The sequence below is a fragment of the Sciurus vulgaris genome (assembly GCF_902686455.1).
Source record: "Sciurus vulgaris genome assembly, chromosome: 2".
NCBI lineage: Eukaryota > Metazoa > Chordata > Mammalia > Rodentia > Sciuridae > Sciurus > Sciurus vulgaris.
The window spans coordinates 14,701,702-14,714,080 of record NC_136462.1 but is presented as its reverse complement, the minus strand read 5'-3'; the positions used below and the strand labels follow the sequence as shown (position 1 = coordinate 14,714,080).

The 12,379-nt window shown below is 42.8% G+C and overlaps 1 protein-coding gene across 3 annotated transcripts in view; it reads right to left on the bottom strand.

The window, feature by feature from the left end:
* RPS6KA5 (ribosomal protein S6 kinase A5) overlaps nt 1-6,531 on the bottom strand; it is a 160,741-nt gene extending 154,210 nt beyond the window's left edge. The window contains exon 1 of one of the 3 annotated variants that reach the window (XM_079129551.1): nt 6,202-6,531. In XM_079129551.1, the coding sequence (XP_078985677.1) occupies nt 6,202-6,301 (100 nt within the window). In that variant the 5' untranslated portion in view covers nt 6,302-6,531. Of the gene's footprint in view, nt 1-5,849; nt 6,031-6,201 lie in introns of those variants that run through there. The other 2 variants (XM_079129555.1, XM_079129552.1) reach the window with 2 other exon arrangements.
* Between the last annotated feature and the right edge of the window lie 5,848 nt (nt 6,532-12,379).

Here is a 12,379-nt window from a genome sequence, read left to right as displayed (position 1 = left end):
CACTGCTCCTTTGTCTATTCCATAGAAATCCTTAGAACACCAGCTTTCACTCACTCTAACTCCTTTACTTTATGGAAAAGAAAATCTGAGCTCAGAAAGACTCAGTGACTTATTCCAGGTCCCACAGTAAGTTAGAAGCAGAATCAGAACTTTGGTCCAACTTTTGGACTTCTGTTAAAAGACACTAAATATGGATGCCAGAAACCAAACAGTAAGGAGAAGGAAGGGGTGGGGCAAGGGGAAGGAAAGAAAATTAGAGACAAGTATCTTTTATGAATATAGATACATAAATTCTCAACAACGTGCTAGCAGAAATATAAAAAGGATTACATACCAGGACCACAAAGAATTTATCCCAGGAATTCAAGGTTAGCTTAACATTCAAAAATCAATTCATATAATAAATCACACCAACAGAACAAAAAAATATAAAACCACATGATCATCTCAATAGGTGCATCTGATAAAGTCCAAAACCCTTTCATGACAAAACACCAACAAACTGGAAATAGAAGGAAACTTTCTCAATCTGATAAACAGCATCTATGGAAAAATCCCACAGCTAGCCTCACACTTGGTGATGGAAGACTAGTGCTTCCTCAGGGTCAGGAATAAGACAAGGATGTCTGTTCTTAAGGTGTTGGCAAGGGCAACTAAACAAGAAAACTAAGCAGAAAGCATCCAGATTAGAAAGGAAGAAGTGGAACAACCTCTACTCCCAGATGACATGATCTCATAAATTTAAAAAACGATCCTAAGGCACCCACTGAAAAACTACTAAAGTTAATAAATTCGTTCAGCAAGGTTGCAGGACACAAGGATCTCTAGACATTTGCAAAGAACAATCCAAAAAAGAAATTTAGAAAATAATTTCTTTTACAATAGTATCACTTGGGAATAAATTTAATAAAATAGTACAAACTCTCTGAAAACTACAGAACATTGTTGAAAGACATGAAAGAAGACCTTAATAAATGATATTCAAGTGCAATGATCAGAAAACTTAAGACAACAATATTCTCAAAACTGATCTGTGAGTTCAATGCAAACCCTGTCAGAACTTCACCCATTCCCAAACACACTTTATAAGACACACTAGTGTGGTCCTTGCTTAAAGAGGGACACACAGATCAACAGAACAGAATTGAGAATCTAAAATCAACAAACCATATATCTATCGATTAATTTTCAACAATGGTGCCAATACAATTAAATGGAAGAAAAACAGTCTTCCACAAATGGTGATGTGACAACTGGATATCCACTTCCAAAACAATGAACTGGATCATTACCTCACACCATACACAGCAGTTTACTCAAGATTCAGCATGGCTCTAATTCACAGATCCAAAATCATAAAAGAGCTAAAATCAAAAAACTCTGAGAAGAAAACAGAAGCACAAGTTCTCATGACCTTGAATTAGATAATGATTTTTTAAACACAGAAAAAATAGATTTCATTAAAATTAAGACTTTCAAACTTCTCAGGACACCATCAAAAAATGAAAAGGCAACTTACTTTATGAAAGAAAATATTTGCCCTCATATCTGACAAGGTACTTGCATCTAGAATAAAGAAATCTCAATAATAAAGACAAATCAGTCAATTAAAAAATGAGCAAAGGATTGGAATAAACATTTCTCCAAAAATATACAAATGGCCAGTAAATGCATGAAAAGATGTACCACATCATTAGAAAAATGAAAATCAAAACCATAATGAAATACTACTTCACTCCTCCTACAATGGCAAAAAGCAAACAGATGATAATAAACATTGACTGGGCTATGGAGAAACTGAGGCCTTCATGCATTGCTGGAGGGGACATAAAATGGAACAGTCACTTTGGAAAACTATTGTGGCAGTTTCTTACAGAGTTCAACCCAGTCTTCATGTGATCCTTCATTTCTCTTCTGTTGGTAATACACAGGAGAAATAAAGATACAGGTCCACACAAAAGTTTGTCTACAAATGTGAATAGCAACGTTATATACATAGCCAAAAGGTGAAACAACCCAAATGTCAATTAACTGAGGAATGGATTTAAAAATAAGGTACATCTAATATAATAAAATACAATTTGTCAATAAAATGTGGATGAATCTTGAAGATACAATGTTTAGCAAAAGAAGCTAGTTACAAAAGACCACAATTGTATAATTCTACTATGATAAAATTCATAACAGGCAAACATATAAAAACACAAAATAGATAAGTATGTTGCGTGAGGCTGGGGCTGGGTAGTGGGAATGTAGAGTGACAGGCATGAGGTTTCTTTTTAAGGTAATGGAAATGTTCTAAAATCAGATTGTAGCAATCACTGTATATTTCTAACTTTACTAAAATCCACTGAATTATACATTTAAAACAAGAGAGTTGCATGGTATATAGACGACATCCCAATAGAGCCGTTTAACAAAAAAGACATTGTGGCTTTCACCTTGCTCTTCCCCTCTTGGATGGCTTGTTCTGGGAGAAACTAGTTGCCATGTCATAAGAACACTCAAGCCACTCTATGGAGAGGTCCACGTGTCAAGGAATTGAAGAATCCTGCCAAAAACAAGTGAGTGAGCCCTCTTAGAAGGGAACAATCAGCCCCAGAGAAGTCTTCAGGTGAATGCAGTCCTGGCCAACACAGTGACAGTAACCTCCTGGTCAGAACCACCAAGCTAGGCAACTCTCAAACTCCTGACCCAAAGAAATCATGTTACTCCAAGCCTTTAGAAAATGTAGCAATTCATTATACCACAATAGACAACCCTCTTGTCAACCCTCTTCTGAGTGTTAAGGCTGTCTCTCCTAAGGAAAGGTCTGCCCACCAATTCTTTCTCTTCAGAGTGTAGTTTACCCATCCATGTCTGCCATAGTCACTATTACCTTAGCAGAACATGATCTCTTCCCCTGACCTTAGTTCAAAGAACCAAATGTGAACACCTGACCAAGGCCAAGACAATACTCTCCTTCCCTGAGACTTTTATAACTGAAGCTTTAAAAAGGGCCAGTGTCTTTCTAGTCCCTGAAGCTTTAAGATGTAAAACTTGGGAACTGTGGGCAGCATGATCTTTCCCATGTGGGAGAAGTTGGACAACCATACAGAAGGATGCAACTATCATATACACGTGAGCAGAGATTCAAGAGAGGGCAGGCAATCTACATCTCTGATTCCAGTGATGCCTGATGCAGCTGATGTCCTTCCAGTGGGGAGACCACATATGTCTTGTAACTCTAGCATCTAAAACAGCATCCAGTACATAATAAGCAATAAAATACTTATTGCGTAAATGGTAGGACAATCCAACAGTTCTGACTGTTTAAAAGATAAAAGTCTCAATCGCTCTTTGCAACTTTACATATCCCTCTATTATTATACTTATGACAATATATCCTAATTGCTCTTCTATACAGCCTTTTCCCTTACTGCCAAAGGGCAGAACATTTTCTTAGCCATTTTTGGTTCTGATACTATCTAGGCTGGAAGACAGAAAATGCTCAAGAAATTGATGTTTAACTCAATACTCCACATTCTTTAGTTTTTATTGTCACTGTCATAATTTATCAACCACCTAACATCTGCAAGGCACTGGGAATACAATACACTATTAGACTTGTTCTTTATTTTCATCCATCATTCGTTCATTCAACAAATGAGTAACTACAATATGCCAGGAGCTACAAATAGACAAAGGACGTGGTGTCTTACTTCAGGATCTTACCGTCTAATGCATATAAGTAAATGAATTATTATAGGACTGTTGTGAAATGTTACTGAAGAGATTCGCACAGGCCATTAGCATCAGGGATCACAAGGATTCCCGTATGCTCTCTTTGAGAAAAAGAAATACAGAAAAAGATAACAACTAGGCAATGTGACACAGGCTAATCATCAAATGATTTGCTTTCCAGTATACACTGAATTAATCCACACACCTTACAATAAGATATTGTTGTGGAGTGATTTCTAGGTTTACATTCAACCCACATTTTCTGAGTGTCCACTAAGTCTCATTCAGTTCTCTCATTTTGTAGATGAAAGAAGTGAGACTGAAATAGTGAAGTGACTTGCCCAAGTCTATACAGCTAGTAAGTGGCAGAGCTGGGATTTATTATGTCTTCCAACTCCATGTCCAGGAATGCTAGCTATTCAGTCTACACAACTGGAGCAATTCCCATGCCCTTACACTGACTTTTATTGATTTTTTTAATCTATCCTAAAGCATACAATATAGTGTTTTGCACAAAAAGGTAATCATCAACAACCAGATATGACTATACGCTTGACCGCAATTTGAGAAGGGACTACATCAGATCAAATTACTTTGGTGCCTATTATAGCATCATGTGCTAAGAGGAGCACAGTTGGCTCAAGATGAGTGACTCTTTCAAGTTATATTTTAACAGTGGTTTTGACCACTATGTCCGGTCAGTTGTTCCAGTGTTCAGTAATAAATCAAAATGACTGCTCATTTCCTTTGACAGTTAACAACACTAATGAATTCAGTATAATCTCATCATCCATCAGAAAAAATTTCTAAAATGCAAACTTGCTGATGATTCACAGTTAGTAGAGAAAGAGAAATCAAGCAGTACTCATTGTTTTCTACAAAACTAGCATTGTTTGCAAAATTCAGAAACTGAGCAGTTGGTTGACTACTAATAACAAGCAGGTTGCTCCTTAGTCGTAGAGCAAAAAGCTGCTTGTTGCATCATGGTCACTGGATGAGGAGCACAAGACTCCAAGTAGTTTTTGCTGTATTGTATGGTTCTGCACATATAAAGCAGTGAATTATTATGTAAGATAAGGAAAAAGTCTAAATCTTCACACAGAAAGTTCTAGACACTGAGTCTAGCACAAATCAGATATTAATACAACATAAACTGAGTAAATGACCTAATAGCCCTTTCAAAACCTCGGTTGTCCATAAAATCAAAAGAGAAAAATCAAGTCAACAGAACCTATAAAGGTTATGTTAGGAACTCAAAAATATTATAGGGTGACTGGTTCAAGATATTTAACAGATTGACAAGGTCCAAAACCACAATGTTTAAAAACGTTGAATTAAGAAAATAAATTTGACATCTCTTTTATATCAAGTGACCCAATGGCATCCAATGGAATACTAATCAGCAATCTCACCAGAAAAAAAAAACAAAAACTAAAAGAATTGTCCAACAGGGCCAACTTTATGATCTGTTCAAAGCAAAAACAAGGTGTATTAGGTGTACACCTGAAAACTACCATTAAAGCTTTGTGTCTACATAATAAAAGAATATTTCAATATGACAAAGAAGCAGTGTCAAAACCCTACATGCTCACAATGACATGTATTCATAATAACCAACGACTCTTAAAAATATGTTCTCTCTTCAGAAATGAAAACGCATCTCCAATAGGAGACTGAGCTCTAGAAATACAATTGTACCCAAACTGTACTGATTGGTCCAGATAAGCATTTTCCAAAATTATAAATCCGGACTCACACGATGAAAAAGTAATTTAACAAGTATAAAGCTCAGAACAACTCTAGTGAGCCCAAACATTAGAATGTGGGCTCAAAGGCTGCTCCTTGGTCCCTTTCACCTAGAGCTTTACAGAGCCTGCATCTCAAGAGACCTTTGAAACTCAAGGCCAAGTATAGTATTTCATGACAATTGCAAATAAAAGCACTCAATCCCAGGAGCCGGCGAAGCCTCTTTATCGCCCCTGTCTAGACTCGCTAAAGCGGGAGACACCCTCGGCGATGTGTCAGGACCACAGCCCTCCGGACGGTTCCTAATCCCCGCCGGGACCCCCTCAAGGGGAGCGGAGAGTGGAGAAGTGAGTCACGCTCCAAACCCAGGCGCCACTCACCTCGCGCTGGGGAAGGCGCACCTTTCGTCCTAGGCAGGATGCAGTGACAGATGTGTCACCTGAGCGGGAAGGGGGGCGCGAAGGCATCCTCGGAGACCAGCGCCGCAGGCAGCGGTCCACAGCCTCCAGGGCCCCGCCGCCCCGCGCCCGCCGCCGCCTTCCGAGCTCGGGAAAACTTTCGGCCGCCTCTCCCGGGCGCGCGCCCACCTCCCGGGACGTCCCGGGACCCCCGGCTCCCGCCCCGCCGACCAGTCCCGCCCCCGGCCCGCGCCCCCAGCCCGCGCAGGGCCCCGCCGGAGCCCAGGGCGCGCCCCCGCGCCGGGCCCGGCCGGCAGAGGGCGGGGTCGCTCACCGGTCCGCAGCTCGTGCTTGACAGTTAGGAGCTGCTCGCCGCCGTCGCCGCCGTCCCCGCTGGTGCCCGCCGCGGCGCCGCCGCTGCCGCCCTCCTCCATCTTCTCCTTTTTCCGATCCCGCGGGTCGCTCCGAGGGAAACCCGGGAGACAGCGGACGCCCGTCCCCGCACAGCCCTTGCTGCAGCCCCAGGAGCCGGGGTGAGGCGGCTGCACAACTCGGACGCAAGGACGAGTCTTTCCCGCTCTGGCCGCACGGCTCGCTCCTCCGCCTCCTCCCCCTTCGGCGGGCACCGCTAGTACCGCGCAACCTAGCCGCCCCCTGCTCCACCGCCTCCTCCTCCAGGCCGCTCCGCCCACAGCCAACAAGATACAGGAGCCATTCGAGCCGTCATCGCTTATTGGGCGCACGGCGCGCGCGTCTGCCGGCGCCGGCTTCCATTGGGCAATCTGCTCTGACGTTTCACGAGACGCCCCGCCTCACTCCGCGAATTGTTGTTGCTTGGCGGGGAGGCAGGAGAGGGAGAAGCGCGGCCACTCGGATTGGCAAGACCCTAGGATCTGCCCCGCCCACTTCCTTGGTGCGCACGCGCAGCCAACACCTTCCCTTCCCTGACCTGCCTCGAACAGTCACACCCCTTATTCCCCAGCCTCGATCTGTTAGTAAACAGTGTCTAGTAGTCAGGAGCCTCTCGGGGTCTGTGATTGGCTGCTGCTCTAAGAGGCGGGGAGGGATGATTGAAGCTTATGGTCCGCCAATCACCGTGGACAGAGGAGGAACGTGGGGAAATCGGTTGTCATCCACGTGTTTGCAGGACACATCAAAGGGTCCCAGACTGCAAGCCGCAGGTGTGTGACTGCCTGGAGGAAGGCGTGTACAAAGGTGTTTCTCATTCTAGTGAACCCTAAACAAGTTAAGCGAACTTTATACTTAAATAAAGGTGGTTCTTGGTACAAAAATTTATAGTCCAGTTCCCCTTGAGAAATTTTGAAAAAAAATTTTTTTTCAATTTTACCGAGTCTTCCAGGGCGCCAAAAGGACACAGAGATTAATAGAGTACAATTCCTGCCCCTAAGCAACTTTCAATAGAACGTGAGAAACCGACAATTTGTGAATATACACAGGAAATCATAACGCTGAATTTGAAATAAAACAATCGTACAGTACAAAACGTTAAAGAAAAGCACAGATGGCAGTAATTATTCTCAGAGGAGGGACTGGGAAAGATTTTAGGGCAAGTTGGTGTTTGAGATAACCAACTGCCAGCAGCAGACATTTCATACAGAAAGGGTAACTGTGAGCGTAGACCTGGCATAGAGAAGGCAAGGGTGGGAGAAGTGATTGATAAGGCTAGGTGGAAGTATGATGTAAGAGAAACAGCTGGAATGGCAAGGTAGTATGGTAATGGAAAATCCTCAGTACTATGCCAAACTGCAGGTTTTATTTAGAACACAATGGGAAACCTCAAATAGTAGTTATGATATCAAAATTGTTCTCATGGGACTTAGCTTTGGTTATAGTGAAATGAATGGACTTCAAGAGGAGAGAGACAGCAGGGAAAGAATACTGTTGCAAGGATAGACTTAACGGGGTGTGATTTCTGGTAGCAGACATGGGAATTGAAAAGGAGACGCATAAAGATGTATACTTGAACATAATTCACATAAAAGTGGCCTTTTATACTAAACACTGGTTAGATCAGGAGCCAGCAAATCTTTTCTGTTAAGAGTCAGACTGCAAATATCTTAAACTTTGTGGGTCATATGTTCTCATTTATAACTGCTCAATGTAGCTGGAAAGTCATATGTATGTTTACTAAATAAGCACGTTTACTAAATAAACATACATATGGCTGTGTTTCGATAAGACTTTTTTATGGACATTGAAATTTGAATTTCATGTAATTTTACCATGTTCCAGTGTATTATTCTTCTTTTAGTTCATTTTTAACCATTTAAAAATTTAAAAAGCATTCTTAGCTCATGGGCCATATAAAAATAAAAAAACAAAAACAAAACAAACAAACAACAACAACAAAAAAAACAGGCAGTGAGGCCTATAGTTCGTAGTTGACAGACTCCTGCATAAGAGTGCCATGGAGTAATCCCAGCGGCTCGGGAGGCTGAGACAGGAGGATTATGAGTTCAAAGCCAGTCTCAGCAACAGTGAGGCACTAAGCAACTCAGTGAGATCCTGTTTCTAAATAAAATACAAAATAGGGCTGGGTTGTGGGTCCCTGAGTTCAATCCTCAGTACCCCTCCCCCCAGAAAAAGAGAACCGTGAAAAAGAATGCAGAGAAACCTTGGGCCCCGCAGATTGCTGTCACAGCTCCCTGAGTTTACCTTCCCAGAACATTGACCACATCACACTTCATAAGCCATGACTGTTTACGTGTGCTGTTTGGAGCCAGGCAATGACTGTATGCAATTGTTCATTTATTTGTTCACTCAACAACTTTGTACCCCAGTTATATGCCATATTCTGTGATAGCTGTTAGGGATACAATGAGAGCAGAACAGACCCAGTCCTTGCACTTATACAGCCTACAGTCTAAGGACAGAAATACATATTAAATAATCACATGAAGAAAGGTAAATTTTCCATTGTAATCATGCCATAAAGGAAAATTGTAGCATAATACAAAGAATATATCAGGAATGCCTAATTTAGATTGGAGTTACTGGAAACCTTTTAGTAAGGAAATAGTAATTAAGCTGAGTCTTTAAAGATGTGAGGATCAACCAGGATGTGGCACAAAGGGGCCTGAATGCTCACCCATCTCATTTCCTCTTCCTGCACAGACAGGAAGACCCTCAGCTTTATTCCCCACCCCCCCTTTTTCTATTTTGCCTCCTTTTTCAGTTAGGTTACGATCATATGACCACGATCTGGCTGGTGGGGTGTGCGCAGACACTATGTACACCATTTTCAGGTGGAGCCAGAAAACTCCATGGTAATCACTCAAACTCTCTTTTATTTACATAGAAACCGAAAAGACCACATTCTGTGTGTGAGGGTGCCACAATTCAGAAGAGCCCTAAACTCCTGAGTTTCTACTTGACCTGCATCAGACTGTGTGACAAGACTGTGTGACATAAATAAGTCTTTTCAGGTGTAAGCTCTGAGATGTTAGGATGACTTGCTCCCAAAGCATCATCTAGCCTACACCACTGATTTTACAGGTGAATTGTTGAGGGAAAGATGATTTTAGGGAGATGTCCTGAGACAGGCAAAGAGCATTCTGCATTTCAGAGATTTAGAGAAAGCCAATGGATCTTTAACACATAAGAGAGAGACAGGCAGACTGGATCAGGAGGTGTGTGATTGGTCTTATTAATATGTGTGGACCTTATCTTGTGGGAAGTGATGGAAGGAATTTAAACATGGGAGTAATATAGTTGGGTGGTATTTCCAAAAGGTCAGTGTGTGAAGACTGAACAGGAGGAGCAAGAAGTAATACCAGGAGACCAGTTAGGAGACCCTCAAGGTAGTCTGGGAAAAAGATGAGCATGTGTGCGGTAGAGATGGAGAGAAAAGGAACTGCGTTTCTGGGCCTATGTTTTGGACTTCATGAAGGATTGGATTTGGTGATGATGAAAGAGGAGGCATCTAAAATTATACCAGAACTTTTAGCATGAGTGACCGAGAGAATGGAAGAAGATGGTTGAACAATTTCATGAGATGTGGCGGGCGAGACCCGGGACCGGGATTACTCCACATGCATCCAAAGATGGCGACTGGCAGAGAGCCGAACGGTGAGCTGGATGCGCCTTGAGAAAAACAGGAAGCATTTACCATTGGCTGTATGATAATTAGTTCAGCCGCCTAGCGCGTGGACAGATGTATCTTACACGTATGCTTGGGCTCTGTGATCGCTTGACCTTTAATAGGATTGGATGCACATATCTGGTTACAATTGCATATGCATGAGACTGCTTATATATTGAGGGTGTTTTCTGAATAAAGGGAAGCTGCTTCATGAACTTCTGAAGTGTACGCGTTGTCCCATTGATTGGCGGCAAGCGGCAATGAGAAGGGCAGATTAAAGGAAGAGCACATAGAAGTGATATCAAGAGTTGAATTTTGAGACATCCATTACCAATATTAATTATGAAGAGGTCTGCATCTGGAACGCTGAAGACAGACCTAGGACAGAGATATAAATTCAGGAATCATGGGCATGTAGATGGCATTTGAGGCCAGAGTTATGATTGAGATTACCTGGGGAGAAACTGAGGCAGGAAGAGAAGAGGAGCCCAGGACTGAAGCCTAAGGAATTTCAACACTGAGAAGTTGAAAGGAGAAGGTGGAGCCCAGGGTGGAGGAGGAAAGCCTGGAGAATTTTTTTTTTTTTTTTTTAATCTCAGAAACCCAAAGTGTTGTAGAAAGTAAGGAGTGGTCAGTTGTGTCAAATACCCTGAGAGGTCATTTTAGATGGGGTCTGGAAAGATCCAACAAATTTACCAACTTGGTGCCGTGGGTGATAGGTGTGTGTAGACATCTTTTTTCAAGGAGTTTGCCTAGAAGGAAAGTAAAGAAGGTTCTAGCTGGAGAGATCCAGGAAGTTCCCTGGTCTTGCTCTTTTTATTTGGCTTTTTATTTTCAAGTAGTTTTAAAATTGCAGAAGAGTTTCAAAACTTAATAAGCATAGTAAAGCAGAAAAAAAGTAGTGTGCACATACATAGGAGGAGTTGTTCACAGATGCAAGCACTGTGCTGAGCAATGGGGAGATGGAAAGGGATTCGAGGTAGTGGAAACAGTCTGGGGAAATGAGTAGTGAGCCAGCTTGGGTAATTGTCTCTACCTCTGGGGGCTAAAGCGAAGTTAGAAAGTCAGAACCGGGATTGGTAAGTGCCTTTCTCTTGCAACTTATGTTTCCCCCTGGGGGTTGGAGATTAGCAGCTGGGCAACAACCTGGCTGAAATGAATGACCCTGAGGCCCACATGAACTGAGCAGGCATTTAAGCTAAAGGTGAACGGCTAAGCTGGGAGAAAAATGGAGGCCAGAAGCTGAAACTAGCAGAGATGAGTTTCCAGCTTCAGCTGTGCATGGAATTCCCACCTGGCATGTGAAAGGGGTAGGGGCGAGAGAAGAAAAGAAAGGGAAAGTGTGATTTAATTGACCTGGGGTGGGGCCTAGACTTTGGTATTTTTTTTTTTAACTCCCAACTGAGTGTATTGCACAACCAAGTTTATAATGCCCAACTCTGTTGTGCAGGCGTTAGAGCACAGTAAATAAGAGCCAGTTGGAATTTTGAAGAAACAGCAATCTATCACAGGTAGTGACAGTGCTAAATAAGTAGGAAGAAAAATTATAAATCAGAGACCAAATAAAATGACTGGGTGGCAATTCAACCACTGAGCGACAGGAAGGGATGGTGTGGAGTCAAGGGAGGAAAACGTCCTTGACAGGGGATGAGACAGTGAACCAAGGTTTGGATGTGCCACCTGGGATTGAGGAAGACATCACTTGCTCCCTCCAGCCTGAGAAATGGACACATAGATGGAACAGGGCTGGGAAAAGGAAGTGGTTCAGGGGAAAATCAGGTTTCTGCTAAGACTGAGAAGCATAACAGAGGAAAAGGGGAAAAAACAAAACTGGAAATCTGTTTGTTCCCCTCAGAAACCGACTTCTCTAGCTTGTGTCAGAGTGTGGGTCCCTGCTCAGCCCCCTGGGTTGTGGGTCTGTGACTTTGGCACCATTCTGTGTAGCCTTGCTGATCCCTGACTGCAGCCCCTTCTTTGGGGTTGGGGCTGAGCAGAGCGCGAGAGGCCTGGGTGGCTGTGAGCCACTAGGACTTGAGAAATCTCATCTTTCAGGCAATGTGAGCCCCTCGCCTTTGGATGCCCAAGAACTGGGAAACGCTAGCGGCCCAGCACACCATCCCCTCCCGCTGCAAGTAGCTCTGTGAGAGGACTCAGTGTACTCTCAGACGAGAAAGCATCTTTCAAAAACTCAAACACTACGTTATCAATGTCTTGATACTGTTTTGACCCTGTCAGATCCCTCACTGGGTGAAATGGATCCAGTAAGTTTAAGGGACTTGCTGCAGCATATGGAGACCAACACAGTTAAGGGGCGTCAAGTTCACACTTGGTGAAGACATCCATCCACTGCAAGTTTGCATGTTGCCACCACGCTGGCGTCAAGATGTTGGGAAGGTACACCTACTTGACT